The sequence below is a fragment of the Palaemon carinicauda genome, chromosome 2 (assembly GCF_036898095.1).
Source record: "Palaemon carinicauda isolate YSFRI2023 chromosome 2, ASM3689809v2, whole genome shotgun sequence".
Taxonomy (NCBI): Eukaryota; Metazoa; Arthropoda; class Malacostraca; order Decapoda; family Palaemonidae; genus Palaemon; species Palaemon carinicauda.
Window position 1 is genome coordinate 182,128,610 of NC_090726.1, and position 21,535 is coordinate 182,150,144.

At 40.9% G+C, this 21,535-nt stretch overlaps 1 protein-coding gene across 1 annotated transcript in view; it reads right to left on the minus strand.

The window, feature by feature from the left end:
- Window positions 1-21,535, minus strand: part of Sym (symplekin) — a 147,114-nt gene that overhangs the window by 9,161 nt on the left and 116,418 nt on the right. Inside the window, exons 16-19 of the mRNA XM_068351892.1 lie at window positions 18,949-19,109; window positions 11,787-11,910; window positions 10,033-10,220; window positions 2,658-2,834 (exon numbers count right to left, since the gene is read on the minus strand). Coding sequence (XP_068207993.1) covers window positions 2,658-2,834; window positions 10,033-10,220; window positions 11,787-11,910; window positions 18,949-19,109 — 650 coding nt within the window. The remainder of the gene's footprint in view (window positions 1-2,657; window positions 2,835-10,032; window positions 10,221-11,786; window positions 11,911-18,948; window positions 19,110-21,535) is intronic.

Consider the following 21,535-nt stretch of genomic DNA (forward strand, 5'->3'; position numbering starts at 1 on the left):
TGGAAGGAAAATTAGTTGTAGCAAAAGAGTGGGGGGATGTAAAAGGGAGTTAGTGAGGATTGAAGAGTTAATAAAACTAGAGGTAAAAAGTGAATATCAAGAAAGGTTGAAAATGGCATATGACAGAGTGAAAGTAAGAGAAACTGGTAATTTAGAGGAGTGGAAGTTAGTAAAAGAAAATTTTGTTGGGATTGCAAGTGATGTGTGTGGCAAGAAGTTTGTTGGAGGCAGCATGAGGAAGGGCAGTGAATGGTGGAATGAAGGAGTGAAGGTAAAAGTGGAAGAGAAAAAGAGGGCATTTGAAGAATGGCTGCAGAGTAATAGTGTAGAGAAGTATGAAAGATATAGACAGAAAAATGTGGAAGTAAAGCACACAGTAACTGAGGTAAAGAGGGCGGCTGACCCGAGGTGGGGTCAGGGATTGAGTTGTTTCATATGAAGAGAATAAGAGGTAGTTTTGGAGAGAAGTGAAGAGAGTAAGGAAGGCTGGTTCGAGAATTGAAGAGACAGAGAAAGATGGAAATGGAAATTTGTTAAAAGGAGAGGAGGCAAGGAAAAGGTGAGTGGAATATTTTGAAAGTTTACTAAATGTTCAGGATAACAGGGAGGCAGATATAATTGCTGTTGCAGGTGTTGAGGTGCCAGTGATGGGAGATGAGAATGAGAGAGAGTTTACAAGAGAGAAAGTAAGGAGAGCACTAGATGAAACGAGAGTAGGAAAAGCACCTGGTACGGATGGTGAGAGAGCTGAGATGTTGAAGGAAGTAGGTGTGACTGTACTTGAATAGTTGGTGAGATTGTTTAATATGTGGTTTTGTGTTGTCAATGGTCCCAGTAGATTGGGTTTGTGCATGTATTTTACTACTATATAAGGGTAAGGGAGATGTGCATGAGTGTTGTAATTCCAGGGGTATTAGTTTGTTGAGTGTGGTGGGAAAAGTGTATGGTAGAGTAATGATTGATAGGATTAAGGATAAAACAGAGAATGCAATCTTAGAAGTACAGGGTGGATTTAGAAGAGGTAGGGGATGTATGAATCAGATTTTTACAGTTAGGCAGATATGCGAGAAATATTTAGCAAAAGGTAAGGAAGTGTATGTAGCGTTTATGGATATGGAGAAAGCGTACAATAGAATTGATAAGGAAGGGATGTGGAATGTGATGAGGTTATATGGAATTGGTGGAAGGTTGTTGCAAGCAGTGAAAAGTTTCTACAAAAGTAGTAAAACGTGTGTTAGGATAGGAAATGAAGTGAGCGATTGGTTTCCGGTGAGAGTGGGGATGAGACGGATGTGTGATGTCGCCATGGATGTTTAACTTGTATGTTGGAGTGGTGAGAGAGGTGAATGCTCGAGTGCTTGGAAGAGGATTGAAACTGATAGACAAGAATGATCATGAATGGGAGGTAAATCAGTTGTTGTTTGCGGATGATACTGTACTGGTTGCAGACGTGGAAGAGAAGCATGGCCGATTAGTGACAGAATTTGGAAGGGTATGTGAGAAAAGGAAGTTGAGAGTTAATGTGGGTAAGAGTAAGGTTATGAGATGTAAGAGAAGGGAAGGTGGTGCGAGGTTGAATGTCATGTTGAAAGTAGAGTTACTTGAGGTAGTGGATCAGTTTAAGTACTAGGGGTCTGTTGTTGCAGGAAATGGTGGAGTGGAAGCAAATGTAAGTCAGCGAGTGAATGAAGGATGCAAAGTGTTGAGGGCAGTGAAGGGAGTGGTAAAGAATAGAGGGTTGGGCATGAATGTAAAGAGAGCTCTGTATGAGAAAGTGATTGTACCAACTGTGATGTATGGATCGGAGTTGTGGGGAATGAAAGTGACGGAGAGACAGAAATTGAATGTGTTTGAGATGAAGTGTCTAAGGAGTATGGCTGGTGTATCTTGAGTAGATAGGGTTAGGAACGAAGTTGTGAGGGTGAGAATGGGTGTAGTTAGCAGCTAGAGTGGATATGAATGTGTTGAGGTGGTTTGGCCATGTTGAGAGAATGGAAAATAACTGTCTGCTAAAGAAAGTGATGAAGGCAAAAGTTGATGGGAGAAGTACAAGAGGAAGGCCAAGGTTTGGGTGGATGGATGGAGTGAAGAAAGCTCTGGGTGATAGGAGGATAGATGTGAGAGAGGCAAGAGAGTGTGCTAGAAATAGGAATGAATGGCAAGCGATTGTGAGCAGTTCCAGTAGGCCCTGCTGCTTCCTCCGGTCGCCTTGGATAACCGCGGAGGTAGCAGCAGTAGGGGATTCAGCGTTATGAAGCTTCATCTGTGGTGGATAACAAGGGAGGGTGGGCTGTGGCACCCTAGCAGTACCAGCTGAACTCAGTTGAGTCCCTTGTCAGACTGGGAGGAACGTACAGAGGAAAGGTCCCCTTTTTTCATTTGTTTTTTCTGTCGGCTACCCCACAAAATTGGGAGAAGTGCCTTGGTATATGCATGTACAATTTACATGGTATTTACAATGTTTAACATATTGTATAAGTAATCTATACTGTATATATAATTAAAATAACCTATATTATGCCATCTTACATGAGAAAACTAGAACAATGTGGATTTTTAAAATGCATGGTTTAAAATCGATCCCCAATCTGAGTCAAGGGACAACTGTATTTAGAAGTATTTCATACCTATTACAAATCTCATGAAAAAATACAGACCTGGTTGTCAGTTAACGTAGAAAGATGCTGGACCAGCTGTGTGCGTAACTCTGGAGCACTAGTGAATACATCTGAAAGTTGTTCAGCTGGGAGTTGAAGGAGGACAGTGTAACTCTGGGGCGTAGCCCGTTGGCAGCACTTGATGAAACCCTCCCAGACTTTCTTCTGCTTCCAAACCTACACCAGCACAATAGTGAAAGGATCATGATGGGTGAAGAAAAAGTAAAAAATTTTAATGTGTAAATTAATAAAAAAAAAATAATGTAACAAAACCAGACGTTCTTACGTTCAATGTTCTCATGTAGGGGAATTATTCATGTAACTTTCTTCTGTATAACAATATTAGGTTTATACAGAATAACATGTAGAACAACTGAACAAATGAAATTCAGCTCTCAAGATAATGCAAAACATATTCAATAAGATTGTGAATATGAAAAGTGATAAAAAAATTAAACATTAAATGCATGAAAAATATGACTATTGTGTGGGCTCTTGGCTTTCCAAAGGATAAATTTCTACTTCCCATTACTACTCCAAGAAAGAAGCACATAAATGGTTAAATATGTTATTTTTATTACTAAAATAAATTTTTGAATATACTTACCCGATGATCATGTAGCTGTCAACTCTGTTGCCCGACAGAAATCTACGGTCGGGATACGCCAGCGATCGCTATACAGGTGGGGGTGTACACAACAGCGCCATCTGTGGTCAGGTACTCCAGTACTTCTTGTCAACAAGACCTCAATTTTCTCCTCGGTCCACTGGTTCTCTATGGGGAGGAAGGGCGGGTCATTTAAATCATGATCATCGGGTAAGTATATTAAAAAATTTATTTTAGTAATAAAAATAACATTTTTCAATATTAATCTTACCCGATGATCATGTAGCTGATTCACACCCAGGGTGGTGGGTGGAGACCAGTATACATGTTAACAAAGAAGCTAAGTATCCCGTATTTCATTTTTATTAGTTATTCAAAATAACAATAAAAAATAAATAAGTACCTGGTAAGGAAGTCGACTTGAACCATTACTCTGCCTTTAATAAGTACGTCTTCCTTACTGAGCGTAGCGGTCCTCTTAGGATGCTGAACGACTCTTAGGTGGCTGAAGTATAAAGGGCTGCAACCCATACTAAAGGACCTCATCACAACCTCTAACCTCGGCGCTTCTCAAGAAAGAATTGACCACCCGCCAAATCAACAAGGATGCGGAAGGCTTCTTAGCCGACCGTACAACCCATAAAAAGTATTCAAGAGAAAGGTTAAAAAGGTTATGGAATTATGGGAATGTAGTGGGTGAGCCCTCACCTACTACTGCACTCGCTGCTACGAATGGTCCCAGGGTGTAGCAGTTCTCGTAAAGAGACTGGACATCTTTGAGATAGAATGATGCGAACACTGACTTGCTTCTCCAATAGGTTGCATCCATAACACTCTGCAGAGAACGGTTCTGTTTGAAGGCCACTGAAGTAACCACAGCTCTCACTTCATGTGTCCTTACCTTCAGCAAAGCAAGGTCTTCTTCCTTCAGATGAGAATGTGCTTCCCTAATCAGAAGCCTGATGTAGTAAGAAACTGAGTTCTTAGACATTGGAAGAGAAGGCTTCTTGATAGCACACCATAAGGCTTCTGATTGTCCTCGTAAAGGTTTTGACCTTTTTAGATAGTACCTAAGAGCTCTAACTGGGCAAAGTACTCTCTCCAGTTCGTTCCCCACCAAGTTGGACAGGCTTGGGATCTCGAACGACTTAGGCCAAGGACGTGAAGGAAGCTCGTTTTTAGCAAAAAACCGAGCTGCAAGGAACATGTAGCCGTTTCAGATGTGAAAACTATGTTCCTGCTGAAGGCGTGGATCTCACTTACTCTTTTAGCTGTTGCCAAGCACACGAGGAAAAGAGTTTTTAATGTGAGGTCCTTAAAAGAGGCTGATTGGAGAGGTTCAAATCTTGATGACATAAGGAACCTTAGGACCACGTCTAGATTCCAGCCTGGAGTGGACAACCGACGTTCCTTTGAGGTCTCAAAAGACCTAAGGAGGTCCTGTAGATCTTTGTTGGTGGAAAGATCCAAGCCTCTGTGGCGGAAAACCGCTGCCAACATACTTCTGTAACCCTTGATCGTAGGAGCTGAAAGGGATCTTACGTTCCTTAGATGTAACAGGAAGTCAGCAATCTGGGTTACAGTGGTACTGGTTGAGGAAAACTGCATTGGCCTTGCACCAGCTTCGGAAGACTTCCCATTTAGACTGATAGACTCTGAGAGTGGATGTCCTCCTTGCTCTGGCAATCGCTCTGGCTGCCTCCTTCGAAAAGCCTCTAGCTCTTGAGAGTCTTTCGATAGTCTGAAGGCAGTCAGACGAAGAGCGTGGAGGTTTGAGTGTACCTTCTTTACGTGAGGTTGACGTAGAAGGTCCACTCTTAGAGGAAGAATCCTGGGAATGTCGACCAGCCATTGCAGTACCTCTGTGAACCATTCTCTCGCGGGCCAGAGGGGAGCAACCAACGTCAGCCGTGTCCCTTTGTGAGAGGCGAACTTCTGAAGTACCCTGTTGACAATCTTGAACGGCGGGAATGCATACAGGTCGAGATGGGACCAATCCAGCAGAAAAGCATCCACGTGAACTGCTGCTGGGTCTGGAATCGGAGAACAGTACAACGGGAGCCTCTAGGTCATCGAGGTAGCGAACAGATCTATGGTTGGCTGACCCCACAGGGCCCAAAGTCTGCTGCAAACATTCTTGTGAAGGGTCCACTCTGTGGGGATGACCTGACCCTTCCGGCTGAGGCGATCTGCCATGACATTCATATCGCCCTGAATGAACCTCGTTCCCAGCGTGAGCTTTCGATCTTTTGACCAGATGAGGAGGTCCCTTGCGATCTAGAACAACTTCCTCGAATGAGTCCCTCCCTGCTTGGAGATGTAAGCCAAGGCTGTGGTGTTGTCGGAGTCCACCTCCACCACCTTGTTTAGCTGGAGGGACTTGATGTTTATCAAGGCCAGATGAACCGCCAACAACTCCTTGCAATTGATGTGAAGTGTCCTTTGCTCCTGATTCCATGTTCCCGAGCATTCCTGTCCGTCCAATGTCGCACCCCAGCCCGTGTCTGATGCGTCCGAGAAGAGACGGCGGTCGGGGTTCTGAACAGCCAAAGGTAGACCTTCCTTGAGAAGAAAGCTGTTCTTCCACCACGTTAGAGTAGACCTCATCTCTTCGGAAACAGGAACTGAGACCGTCTCTAGCGTCATGTCCTTTATCCAGTGAGCAGCTAGATGATACTGAAGGGGGCGGAGGTGGAGTCTCCCTAACTCGATGAACAGGGCCAGCGATGAAAGTGTCCCTGATAGACTCATCCACTGCCTGACTGAGCATCGATTCCTTCTCAGCATGCTCTGGATGCATTCTAGGGCTTGGTTGATCCTTGGGGCCGACGGAAAAGCCCGAAAAAACTCGACTCTGAATCTCCATACCCAGGTAGACAAAGGTCTGGGATGGGACGAGCTGGGACTTCTCTAAATTGACCAGGAGGCCCAGTTCCTTGGTCAGATCCATAGTCCATCTGAGATTCTCCAGACAGCGACGACTTGTGGGAGCTCTTAAAAGCCAGTCGTCTGATGGAGCCGGACACAAGATCATGGTACTGCTGCACAGTCTGTGAACTGTCAACCATGGGGAAGCGAGGAAGTACAGCGACAACCCGAAACTGTCTAGACTGTCTGGGTAGTACAGACAACTCTTTATCGGGTTGCTGAGGTTGCCGCACCGCGTCACAACAAGTCACCTCTGCTGGTTGTTGAACGTCTTCCCAGTGACACACTGACTCCGTAAAAAGAAATCCTCTATCAAGGACTAAGCTTGGACTGCATGTCTTGCAACAAAGCTCAAGGTCTATGGGAGCAGGTGTGGCAACAGACGGGGTTAGCGACTGAAGCGGAACCATTTACCCTCCCTGGAAGCATGTTATGCTTAAATAAAAGTCCATAGGAGGCTAAGCAGCTTAAGGCTCCTCTCCAAATGACAGAGTCCTCAAGGGAATATCAGAAGGAGGGAGAACAGCACTTTCTCATCTACAGGAACCATATCCGAGAAAAGCTAAGTTCTCTCAGTGAGGGTAAGCCTCAACTCCTGCCTGACTAGTTTGCTGCTGGCGAGTGGCGGTAACCACAGTGTGTTGCGGAGGCTGACACACCGTGTCAAAACACGGCAGCTTGTGGTAGCTCCCGCACGGCAACGGAGTGCTCTGTGTGTGGGCGTCATCAAACATCTGGCAGGGTTGACTGTGCATGGGTGGAGGAGCTCTCACAACAAGAGTGTGAGAGCATGAAGCCATGCCGGGCGCACAACCGTAGGAGGTGTAGGCCCACGGGTGCATCGTCAACCTTCTCCGCAGTCGGAGTGTGGGAGCTGGCAACAACAAAAGCAGAGTGCTGGTGCGTGGGAGGGGCTGCGGTGGGTTGAAGAGCATGCGGTATGGTATGCAGAGCATGCTGTAAGGTATGCAGAGCATGCTGTAAGGTATGCAGAGCATGCTGTAAGGTATGCAGAGCATGCTGTAAGGTATGCAGAGCATGCTGTAAGGAATGCAGAGCATGCTGTAAGGAATGCAGAGCATGCTGTAAGGTATGCAGAGCATGCGGTATGGTATGCAGAGCATGAGGTAAGGCATGCGGCTCATGCTGCATGGTATGCGGCTCATGCTGCATGCGGCTCATGCTGCATGGGATGAGGCTCATGCTGCATGGAATGAGGCTCATGCTGCATGGGATGAGGCTCATGCTGCATGGTATGAGGCTCATGCTGCATGGAATGCGGCTCATGCTGCATGGTATGCGGAGCATGCTGTAAGGTCTGCAGAGCATGCTGCATGGGCTGAGGAGAATGCCGCATAGTGCTGGAACCCGGCAACTCCTGATGCGGCAGCTCACGCATGTTAGCAGATGGTGCAGCAAGAACATGCGTCTGGCAGTGAGGACTGCGCATCGGTGGAGGAGCTCTCACAGGTGTGGTGTGGGAGCAGGCAGCCGCAGTATCTGCTGAGCGCACAACCTCGGCGGGTTGTAGGTAAACAGGCTGCATTGTCAACCTTCCAGCATGATACTCCTGTATGAAGGAGCAAGCTGAGACTGTAAAGTCTGCAGCATGGACCACTAGGGTCTATGAAAGACAACAACAAACGGAGCTACTGTCCGTTGTGACTGAGGGTCTAAAACAGCTGGTGCGGCAACAGACGGAGTTACTGCCTGTTGCGGTACCACCTAGCCTCTCTTAGGAGGTGTGCAGTTGTCGTACTGCAGCGAGTCCGAACTGACCCAGTGGCTACACCTAGGCCGTTGGACTTGCGCGGAAGGGACCGACTTGCACTTAAAAGCTGCAAGATTTGGTCCATGGTTTCTGCGAGAAACCTCTTCCGCAGACGAGGAATAAATGGGCTCTCTCGTCTTTGTGTGGGTGGGGTGATCACGTCGGCAACGTGTGTAGATACACCCGAAACCACAGAGGGAAACGTCTGTTCGTCGATCAAGGCCTGAGGAACCCATAAGTCCTTCGACATTACTTCTCCCCTGGGCTTGGGAGCTTGTAAGAGGTCCCAGACTAGGTGAACCACTGGCACGAACAGACGAACCCTCGAACGCAACACTGTAACACTTTGCGCATATCACTTTATCACTTTTGATTTTCTGTTTGCACTTATTTCACTGAACTCGAAACTTTAAGTGGTTTGTACCTGAAACACGCAATCCTATCCTTCATTAAAAGGTAGTAATTGCGAAAACAGTATTACAATGTAACAGAAAAACATAATGAAAGATAAAGAATTCAGTGGCTGGAAAAGAGACTAAACACTAGATCAAATAAACTACGTTTAAAATCTCTCACCGCATAAAGCCTGGGAACAAGAATAAAACTCTAGAAACGTTTTACCTTCTTCCCCTCTATCGACTAGGGAGAAGAGCAAAAAAAAAAAAACGAGACCAACGTTACCCGCTTGAACGAAACGTTTATCCTCCTCTCTCTCCCTCCGTCTCTATCTCTCTCTCTCTCTCTCTTGACTTAGAACCTGAGAGATGAGCCCAATTATATATATCGTTAAAACATATTATTTGTTGAAGGAAAAAAACTGAAAGGTTTCCCAAATAAAAAGCTCCTTTATTAGAATTAAAACCATTTAAGCTAAGAAAGAATGAACGAAACGCTAGAATCGGTTTACTCTAACTGCAACGTGAAACCGTGAATACTCTCTCTCTATCGTAACGATAGAGCGCAAGTTGAACGTTCTGAACGTCAACAACTGCGGAGACTAAACAAAACGTTAGTTCAACTTTGAAAACAGTACGAGACTTATCAAAGAAATTCTTTCAAAAACATAAAATTAAAATAGCATAAATTCTTAACAGGAAAAACGATATGACGAGCTCAGTGTTAATTAACTTCGGTTCCAAGTAAGGACCGCCTACTATTAGGAAAGGTCGCATATTTTTTTTTTTTTTTTAAGGAAAGTTAATCGAAGAGGCCTATAAATGGCGGAGAGATAAAAATAAAAAGTGAAAGAGAGTCTATACTCTCTTCGACACCAACACTTCCGTCTAAGGGAAGGGTCGGCCATTTAAAAGTGAAAGAGAGTCCATACTCTCTTCGTCACCATAATTAATTCAAATTAATTCCAAAAGCTTGCTAAGCTAAAGATAAAGCTTCCTGAATAGCGAAGGCTAAACTCTAGAGCAAATACATCACCAAATCGTGAGCAATAACTCCAGAATCAACAGCGTATCCCAGTAGGTCTAGCCGGTGGCACGACAGAGGAAAAATTGAGGTCTTGTTGACAAGAAGTACTGGAGTACCTGACCACAGATGGCGCTGTTGTGTACACCCCCACCTGTATAGCGATCGCTGGCGTATCCCGACCGTAGATTTCTGTCGGGCAACAGAGTTGACAGCTACATGATCATCGGGTAAGATTAATATTGAAAAATGTAGAGCATAAAACAAATACACTGAGGGACGCCTCTTTCCGTTAACAAAAAATTTCTAAGATTAAAAAGAAGGATAATGAAGAGTCAAATGGCTTTGTTTTTAGGAAACTTAAGTAATCAAATAATTCCACCAAAGAAACTATGACAGATGTCAGCTGTTACCATTAGCCAATCAGAACAACTTTCTTGCCAGTCTAATCTTTTCATGTTAGTTTATGCAAATCAAATCATCCAGTGAGGCTATTAATAAATGATCTCTCATCACTGGATGAAGAACAGATCTATCAACAACAGACAACTGCAACCCAATACTGAAACAACTGTTCCAAAAGTTTTATTTACTGACTAACTTTATTACTAACACTAAACCTATACATTACCATAAACTGTTATACCTACTTGTTTTGCAATGAGTCTCTGAAGAATATTCATAATGAATCCCAAGAGTTTGGGATAATGAGTAAGAGTCTGAATCACTGTCCTCATGAAGAGGGTTGGTAGGTTTGGCTGTTCCATGAGTTGCTGGAGCACGAAAGCTAGTACTTCAGCCGTATAAATATTACGCTCCGCAAAACACAAACCAGTAGCTATGGATAAAGTGAAACAAACATCATATAAATATCCTAAATTTTTTAAGTAATTTGTATTTTTCCCAGCTATTCAAACCTGAGTACTTTAGGTAAGGAGTATGTTTTCAGCTCATAGCTGGTCTCCCATTGAATCGTTTAACGAGCAGTAAAGCGACAGTTGGGAGTGAGGGCGAAAAGCCCCGTCCCCTTACCTGTCAAGGTGTTTTTTTATGACCTTTCGGCTCAGGACTGAAAGGGGTGGTTGAGGAGGGAAGTATAATCTAGAGGACTCAGCTTTGTATAGCTAGGAAAAATACAAAAGTTGAGAGCAAGAAAAGAACCCTAGACCTCGTAAATGGCACTTAGCCCTCAACCAGAGAGCTACATTGCTTCCCATACCATTAATAAACCATGAAAATATTAGTAAAGCAGGTACAAGATTTGTGTTGTTCTAAATATTGAGATATGAGAAAACTACACTGTAAAATGCTGTTAAGTCAAAATGAACCGAGACAATGAAAAAAAAATAATCATAAATAGCTGAGAAATGTGTTCAGAAGATAAGAAATGTAAGAAAATCTCATAAACTTGAATTATTTTTCAGATGAGAAAAGAATAATTATAAAAAAAGACTTTGCAGTATGTTCTCGGGTTATAATGGAACTCCGTTCCTAAAACTAGTTGTAAGTCCAATTTTGATGGTTGGAAAACACCTGAATATACCACTGTACATTAACACCAAAGTCCTCATTAATGCTAATGCAGTAGTAGTCACAATTTAGGACAAAAACACACTTTATGGCATGGTAATATAAACTACGACTAACTAAAAAATATGATAAAATGAAAAAATCCCAAAAAATAATACAAGTACTTATTGGAAGTTGTGTTGCATCCACAAATTGTAGTTATTTGAAACTGTAGTAACCCAAAGACATACAGTAAGTATACAAGAAAGCTGGTAACTGGATTCTAACCATGAAGAAAGGACTTAGATGATGTTTTAGACAAGATAGCATTGGCAGAAAGTACACTACATAGAAGTGGTTGGAAAGAACTCACACATTCACCCCTTGACATGATGAAAAAAGTTAACATTTATGTTCACAATTCTCTTATGCTTTTATATCCTGTGTGGTGTGATTCCCAAGATAAACGTAATTCACTACACTAAAGTAAATTACAATCAACCTTATCTGGTGGAGATAAAACAAAGCATAATGCTGAAAGGAGGCTTGTATTCACAATGCATAAGAAGGAGTTATAAAGATTTGGATGACCATACTATGTATTCTACAAACATTTCATTTTACATATAAATTACTGCTATGGTAAGATAAACATTGCAACTTGACAGTTTTCCTACCTGATAGCATTTAAAGGACTTTTCTTAGAAAGAATGGTTTTCCTTTCTCGAATAGCAATATTTAAATTCTACAGGTAAGAACTTCAGTTTTTTTTATTAAAAGAACACTGATAAATAAATCAAGACCTTGTTTTTAAGATAAAATTGTTTATCAATATTTAAAAATAAATTCTTACCCCAATTATCAGCCTATAATTTGACCTATATATCAAACTTACCTTTAATCACTGTCTTCACATCACATTTTTCATTATCTATTAGATGGAGAGCCACTAATAAATCTACAGGAGTTAACGGTGAAGTTCCAGTGTCTAACGTTACTCCCCATAACCTATTAAATACCTGGAAAGAGAAATAATAAAAATTAGTCTTTGTCTCACAGATATGAACATATTGCTCTTATTGATATTACCTTATCAAACATGGTAGACTGAAAGCTTATTTGCTATCAGTGTTCATTATCACCATCATTAATATTTTGACATCATGTTTTCCTTTTATGTGGTCAGATGTCAAGTAAGTTCTCACCACTTTTAAAATAATGAACATCCACTTAGTAAAGGACTACATCCATGTTCTTTTTCCATGATCTCATTAACATACCCATAATTTTTACCCTACCACATCCATATATATTACTTTTCAAACGGTTAGTAATTTTTTTTCATCATATGTCCAAGCCATCTCAGTCTTTAATATTGAAGTGTATTTTCTAGAAGCTGGACACTTACTAATGCTAAGAATATAACAATTTTTTAGAAGTAATTTGTTTTTTTTTTCCTAAATATACAAACTTGGGTCCTTCATATCGGAGAATGATAACATCAAAGCTGGAATATGGCAGTTAAAATTTATAATGAAGTGTCAATAACTGACCAGTAAAAGGGAGGCAACAGACCACTGCCGGCTCACTGACAAACCACTTCAATAGCAGCTAGGAATTTCTTAGTTGTTGGTGAAGGGGGAGGTGTGAGGAAAGGACTTAGGTTTGTATACAGTAGTTAGAAAAATAAAAAAAATATCTTCGAAACTTGTCATTTGTTCCTACACAAATACAACCCATCATCCTTTACATAGGAGACTTATCCTTAACCAGAAGGAAGTCCCCTTTCCAACTGGCTGGAAAACTTAAACTTGTGATACTCAGAACTCGTGCATCTGGGATGCTGAAAGTGCTAAGGATTTTACCACCACATGACCCAGTGGCTTAATAATACCACAAGGTACACAGCCATGGCTTCAAGGGTTGTTCTGAGCCAAAAATTTGTGTTTAAGACCTAGCATAAATATGTGATGGTTTTGCTTGAATCATATGATAAGGCACACATATGTTTATGGGTTTGCCTGGTTATGTCACACTCCCCCTCATATAGTGTGGGGAAAAATAACTCTTCTGTACCTAGGACAAAACAGGCACACGCTGAGTTAGGCTTACATTTAATGAGATCAAGTCCATTAGGTAAGGTCTTTCAAAGCTGTGCCCCAAGAAAAGGGAAGATTGAAAGGAAAAGAAAAGGAGAGTCATTCTTCACTTTCATCCCAAACTTGCACATAACCTTGGGCCTTGATCTGAAGTTAATGATCCTGTGAGAGGATTTGAAATAGCTATACTACTTGCTGCACAACTACTTCAGGCCCTAAAGAAAAAAGTATCTAGGACCTGTGGGTCACATTCAGCAGATAATGAGCACCGAGCGTCGTTTGACATTTCCATACACCTGAGTCACACAGAGATTCCTTTTGAACGCCAAGGAAGTGCTTATACTTCTGACATTGTACTCTTATCCATGTTTTTCCTCAGGAAGAGGAGGAGGATGGAGAGGGGGTCCGTGTGATTACTGCTCTTAGTCAAAACAAAATTGTGTTCTTTGTAATCTCTTTCTTCGTCTTCCCTGCGCTGACAAAGAGATGTTGCACGTTAGGTCTAACAGAACAAGTACAGACGAGACAGTGGTTCAGCACCCAAACAGGATAAAATAATAACTGATCAGGATCATCGGTTACCCCTCTAAGGTTCGTGGTCTGAAAGGACCGCGAAGGATCGAAGGATTCTGGTTTTTGGCAAGAAACTAAGGAACGAAGAAGAATGAGACCCGCCTCCCTCCCCTTGAAGGGGAGATGTCAAAAGAGAGACCATGAAGCTTACTGATTTGATTAGCTGAAGCTAGCCTCAACGGTTTATAGGGAGCCCCATTCAGGAAACGTAACACCCTGACAAAATTACAGGGTGGAGGTCTCACTTCAACTGGAGGACAGGTCTAAAAGCTTCATATGAGCATAGAAATCTCCTACCAAGAAGAAATCCTTACTTCCCTTAGTCTAAAGACTTGGCTTAAGGCAGAATGATAGACTTTTACCACTGAAACGGAGCTTCTCCTTGCAGAGGTTAAGTAAGAAAGCAATTATTGAAAAAGGGGCTTGGATAGGAGAGATCCTTCTATGACACCAACCACAGAAGATGGCCTACTTAGCTTGTGCCAAGACAATTCCGCCTAAGAGGAAGGGTCAGGGTAACAGCTGGTAGACAGAAGTGGAGGCTCAACATCCTCCTCTTCCGAATAAAAGGGTCAAGATCAAACAGGAACACACAGTACTCCCCCTAAAAATGCTCATTCTTGGAAGTAATCGTAATAAAAGAATCTGGTAGACTTGTATTAGATATCGATGAAATCAAGGGAGTACGAGGCCCAATATACTGAGTCCCTCTCAAAGGACGATCCTGAGGAACCACCCTAGGGAACAGAGGGAAAGGATCAAAGCATCTCCTCCTTTCAAAATGCTGTTGCGGAGCCACATTCGTTTTTGGAAGGACTGAGACGTTGCTGCTTCTCTTAGGAGTCGACCTAGTTGGAGGAGTTCTGCACCTAACTTGCAACACCCCATCATCCTCAAATTAAACAAGTACAATATAGGAGCACTAGCTACCTTATGAGGTATTGCATAATCCGCCCTTGCAGGATGAGCTTGTGAAGGACAAGGGCGCGAAGATGGGGGGGCGCGCATACTGTCAGGGTCCGCAGGGCGCTCCACTAAACTACGGATTAGAGGACACACCTCAGACTTTTGGTATGATGGACACGCCACCGGAATGCAGGATGGCAGACACACCACTGACGATGTATGGCAGACACATCTCGCGGTTCCCTGGTAGTATCGAGGCGAATGTGTTTTGCTAAATCGCACTCTTTGTTGATGATGGCTCACCACACTACCATTTTAACACTCTGGTCTTGAGATGAAATCACATTTTTGAACGCGACGACTATCTCTCACCTGATGCACTACTGTACTCTTGACACTGATGGAGAAGATTTTGTCAATATGACTCAATCATCCTGAAGTTGTGGCCCACAAGGTGTAAGAGGAACGCAGAGTAGAATGTCAAGAAAGACAATGGAATGGTGTCAGGTGAGGTCAACAATTGAGTGCTTTCGGGCACAGGGTGCAATCTTGCATAAGTTCAAAAGAATGCTCAGTAAAATACTAAACAAATTTCAAAGATGAACCCAGAGGTGTATAACCTGAGAAGTGAGAACTCGCTTTGAGATCCCAGGTCATAAACAAAGACCTGGTTGTAAGAGTCCAGAGCGTTGAAGGTTAGCGAGATCAATGGCACACGGTGCATCTTTCATAGCACACTCAATGACTGGGGACAGAGAAGTAGTGAGGGGATCAGCCTCTAACGTAGCATCTTTTACCTCACAATGGTGGGCAGTAGACTTCACGTCTTCAAGATAAACCTGGAGTAACACATGATCGCTGTCCTTCATCAGCTGGCTTAGTGGCAAACCCAACGACGAAGGCTCAGATAAGGGAATTTCAGAGTCAAGAGATGATATCTAGATTTCTTCGACCCTGAAGCAGTCAAAGGAGAACAATCCTGTTGAAATTTTTTCTTTTTATGTCCATAAAATTTCTTCCATTAGGAAGACAACCACTCCCTACAAACTCCACATGGAGATTCTGAGGAGCATCAATGTCCTTTGCACCTTGGACACAAAAAAGAAGGATCAACTTCCATACGTCTTATGAAAATTCCACTCAGACATCCTTCCACACCAGGACAAATCCTCATAAAACACACTTACTTAGCACTCATTCTGAAAGACGAGAGAAAAACAATTAGCACAAAAGGAATGACACTTCAAAGGCCAATGACAGACGTCCAAACACTAGCACAGATGGAGTTGGAGGGGTTCCCTGTTTCAAGCCACAGTCTGTTGACCCGGTAGGTAGGCGAGTAGGGCATGCCATATCGGTTGCCAGATCCTTGATGATTCTTCATAGCTATATACACATTTATAAGGAAACAATACAGTAGGGTCCCGAATTATACGAGAATTTGGTCGATGAATGACCTCGTATAAATGGAAAATCGAGGATTTCGAAACACACAACTAACAGAAATAGTTACATTTGGCCATGGCAATCGGCAACTTGCTTATTCAAACGTGTTTACTACCCTTTTCCAATACTTTCTTTGTACTGTACTGTATTTCTTTATAATATCAAATTGTTCTTGTAAATAAATCAAATATTTAATATACTTTAAAGTTCTAATAACTTGAAAAATGGTTAAAATTACAACCAGGATGGGTGTAAACACTGTATATTTCCCGTTTTAACACGACCCAAAATACAGACAAATTTTAATGTTTGTCATATCTATTGTTTAAGACAACTAGTGAATAGCAAAACCATCACTCTATAGACTAGCTTTTGTTGTATGATTGAAAATCCAAAATTATCAAAATAAAGGCGATTTTATATCATGCGTTTCCTAAACACGCCAAAAAGCACAATAGAAAACGACAACCAATGTTTTGTTTACGTTTATCTCTGATCATAACGAAGAAACAGACGCATTTACACATCTGTGTATAGGTTTGTTTTTGCATCCACAGCAATCTTATCAATATTGATTATATGTTGATTTTGTTATTACCAATGCTCTACTTAATTTTTTTTCTAAGAACTTTCAAATAAATGAAGTGAATTCCATTTATATAATGTTTTTCTTTATGACGCCGCCTGAAACGGAAACCTTCCATTTGTTTACGCTCCATCTTCGATCATAATAAACAAACGAACGCATTAAACACACATGATAAAAGTGATAACTAATGATATTACAAACATTTAGTAAACATTATGTTATTACAAATATTTTACTTACCGTATCCATATAAATTCCTAAATTCGTAGCAAAGCTGGAAACCTTTTTTTTCCTTATGCGTTTAATCCACAATAGCAAACTGCCGCTAATGACAGAATGATAAATTACGATAATTCAAAACTGTTACGAAAGATAATTGTCCTTTCCATATCCAAAATACTTTTCCTAACTTCAGTTATAAGTCAACTTGTACCCACCTCAATTATGGATCCATATGCAAAAAAAGGTAAAAGAAGAAAGTACTAGGCCTATTTTTAAAGTCATCGAACAATTAGGTTACCGCTATAACGTTCGATGTGACAGAGAGAGAGAGAGAGAGAGAGAGAGATGGTTTTAAAGTACTAAACAATAAATATGATAGGTTATAACACATTGGTGTTTATGTAATATTAACTGTATAGATGGTTTGAATAAGTTAAGAGAGAGAGAGAGAGAGAGAGAGAGAGAGAGAGAGAGAGAGAGAGAGAGAGAGAGAGAGAGAGAGAGAGAGAGAGAGAGAATCAGCTGTTGTAATTGAATGCCGTGTTTTTGTTTCGTGTACCCCCTGAAGCGAGGAATTGATTGCCACAACTAACAACATTCATGTAAATTTCATTCTTAAACTCAAGTTGCCATATGTGAACTATGGTTTTATTTCTTACGGAGAGAGAGAGAGAGAGAGAGAGAGAGAGAGAGAGAGAGAGAGAGAGAGAGAGAGAGGGGGGGATTTCTGCCATCAAATCTCTCTCTCTCTCTCTCTCTCTCTCTCTCTCTCTCTCTCTCTCTCTCTCTCTCTCTCTCTAGATTTTATTTTACCGTCTACTCTACAAAACCAATGTTTGCAAATCAAATGTATACTGTTTAAAATATGACAAAATATTGACGACTCGATACCGAAGTTTAGGCTATTCACTGCCGATAAACACAAAATATTGACGACTCGTTACCGAAGTTTAGGCTATTCACTGCCGATAAACGAACCCAGTCTACTCGTGAAAACCTTGAACGCCCAGAGGGAAAAATAAGGCTTTTAAATATACTGTACTAAACAAAAATAGTGCTTTTATATACCATTATTAACACTACCATTACAATTATCGTAAAGTTAGAGAAAGATAAAGATTGCCGAGAACGTAACCACATTTTTGTTTACATTTTGTCAGCTGGACTCGCACAGTTAACAGTTGATTTCATTGTTGATGTGGAATTTTATCCTTATATAGGCTAATCATTATGAAATTATGTTAATGAAATGTAATGTTAATATTGTTTTGTAACATTTATTATAAATCACCGTATTTAGGGCTACCAATATACTTAAAAAGACAATAGATTTGATACATTTTGTAGTGCTTGACTCGCGAACTTTGAACAGCCTCGCAGATACAGAAAATTTATTTTTGAAAAATAGCGATCGCGGAAAAGGGGAATCGTGTAATTCGAACACGCATAATTCGGGACCCTACTGTGTATATATATATATATATATATATATATATATATATATATATATATATATATATATATATATATATATATATATATGTGTGTGTGTATGTATGTATATATGTATGTATACATATATGAAACTGAGGCAGATCTTGAAAATCCCCTGGGAGAGCCACACCACCAACATTGAAGTCTTAGAACGTGCCTCGCTGACCAGCGTGGAGGCCACCATCATCCACCACCGCCTCTGCTGGATAGGACACGTGCATAGGATGGATCCATCTAGGCTCCCAAAGAAAATATTCTACGGAGAACTGACCCAGGGCACCAGACCACGAGGAGCCCCGAAAATGCGCTATAAAGATCAACTAAAGCGCACCCTGGCTCTAACTGACATCGATCCTTCCTCATGGGAAGAAACAGCCAGGGACAGGAAAACCTGGAGGAGTACAGTACAGCCCCGCCCACCACCTACCCTCCCTTGTGAACACTGTCCGCGACTCTTCCACCACAGAGTAGGACTTAACAGCCACATCAGGCATAAGCACCCACCCCACAGATAGGAGGATGATGGCTAACGACAGAACCCAATACTCGGACACGAGTGGGCGCCGACGATGATGATGTATGTATGTGTTTATACATATATATATATATATATATATATATATATATATATATATATATATATATATTATGAATGTTTTAGACAAAATCAAACAAAATATATTCATATTAGGCATATGTAGGCATATGTATTTCAAGAAGTTATGTACCTCTTTGACAACGTGTGGATTCAGTTTAATCAACTTTGGTAGAACAGCTGTAACTTCCTTCTTGCTAAGTCCAGTTAATACAGGGATGAGGAATCTTACATCAGATACACGGCGATTGTACAATTCTCTAACCCGACACACAAGAGCTTCACTTGGAGGAGCTGAAAAAAAAGTAATTTAGAAAGTTAAAAGGAAAACCACAGAAATTTCATAATACGTTTCAAAATATTTCTTTTTTAAGAGAAAACATACATATACAGTAAGAGGTGAAATGCATCACATTTATGTTTACTCGTTGATAATAATTATGTTAGTGGTAACAAAAAATTATATGAAAATAAATCCCAAACATAAAATCTTATAAACCAATAATTTAAAACACTCAGGCAAACCCAAGACATTAACCAAGTAATACTATTCTTTTCATAGTTAAACCCCCCCTCCACACACGCACACGCACACGCACACACACACACACACACTCTCACTCTCTCTCTCTCTCTCTCTCTCTCTCTCTCTCTCTCTCTCTGAGCCATAAATGTTTCTTTTGTCATCAGTTTTTTATCGTTTACCTGATAAATTATACATTATATAATACTTGTGTCAAAGGAAATAAATGGATATAACATAAAGTCCATTATTACTGGCGACTAGTTTCATATCTTACGACGTCTATTAGAGAATACTTCTTGTATCAAAGGAAATAAACAGATATTTGCATTACATTTCTGTACAAAGTAAAGTCCATTATCACTAACGAGTGGCTTTATATCTTTTAACAGCTATTAAAGAATACTTTTTGTGTCAAAGGAAACAAATAGATATTTCTATTACATTTCTGTACAACGTAAAGTTAGTTATTACTGACGAGTAGCTTTATATCTTTCGATGGCTATTCATCGTAGAATTATTATGTAATACATAGTGTAATCCATAATTACTTTAAATATTTTGTTCGTGGTTTTTGCCATTTGTTTTAATTAAAGTCACGAAAAGTTCTCTTGGAACATTCTTTTATCCCCGGCCAAGGTTTTGTTTGTGTTTATTTGTATAGTGTTTATTCACCGTATTCCTTTTTTGCTTTTCATGTTTTGTGGAGCGGACTGCCCGTCTTCAGTGATTAGCTTGTTGAACTGCCGCATTACGTAATTATGCTTTCGCTCTCTCTCCGTTTACTTGGAGTGCGTTTTTGGGCAGCGGGGCAGAGAGTGTCGGCTCCCCAACAGAGGAGGTCTTACAGCATTTTTTCACGGCTTGATAATCGGAAGATATTTGTTCCTGATCCTGCAGCTACCATTTAATTGGAGAGGCTCCTGCTAATGGATTTTAGCCTTCTAAGCATTGCTATTGCTTGTGTGCTGCTGCCTGCCACTGCTGCTGGCTGTTGCCGTGTGTCTGACCTCCTGGAGTCGTGAGGAGGCCTTCTAGTGACGAAGAACGGTAAGCGAACCGTATATGTTCTTCCTTCGTCTGATTAAATCAGATAGACAATTTACGTTGCCCCAGTGATCCCATCGGTGCAAGAACACCCCTAGTGATCCTGAAGTAGGACATTCGCTGGTGATGTGTCATAATAATCTTTAATTATGAATTCGGTGCAGTTTTTGATTACTTATGCCAGCATTCTTCAGATATTTCCTCGTGACCTGTAAAGTGTAGTATTATCGCCAATTTCGGATATATTATTATTTAAAGGTGTATTTTGATAATTATTGTAAAATTAATTATTTTTAAGGTTTACTTCACTCTGGAACTCTAACTGTCGTATGCTAGGGAAAGTGTGTATTTTTCTACCTCCTACACCTTTTCTTTCTCTTCGACTGAGGTATACAAGTTAGGTAGGCGTGTGACGGTTCGAGAGTTATTATTGTACAGTAGTGTATGTGTTTTTCCAGTTCCTAAGAAAGCTTTTCGAGGACTACTTTTTGTAATTTAAGACTACTTTTGTTAATTAAATTTTATTGTTAAGTTTGATTCAGTGTTTTTTGTATCCCTCTTTGAGAGTTTTTTTTGCTTTTTGAATTTTGTGTCGCTGCTGGTTCTTGCCTGGTATTTTGGCACTGAGCCAGTCTGAAAAAAAATCCTGGATGAACATAATCAATCTTGAGTTCATTACATAATTTGGCGACCCTGCCAGGATTCAGTTTAGCGACATAATTTTCAACTGTAAACGGCTCTTGGAGAGGCGGTCAAGCCACTGAACGTATTTAGAGTGATTATTTCTATTTAATTAATTCAGGATGCATTATTTAGAGGGTGAAGAAGCTGAGGTAGCGAACTTTTTGGCTAGTGTTAACTGGGAAAAGGATCTATTTAAACTAAAAAGGGATCAATTGTGGTTGATTGCAGAGTTCTTGGATTTAAGTTTGTCCACTGAGGTTAAAAAGGGACCGTTGTTATTTGAGGTCTTGAAGGCCGCTAAGATATATAGAGAGACTCTTGATAGGAAGGATGTTCTGGAAAGTAGTAGGCTGGATGAGAGTGAGCCTGAGGAGGTGGAGGAATTAGAAGGTGAAGGTAAAGAAAATTCTATTGATAATGGTGATGACCAATTGGAAATTTTGAAAGAAAAAACCAAGATGAAGGA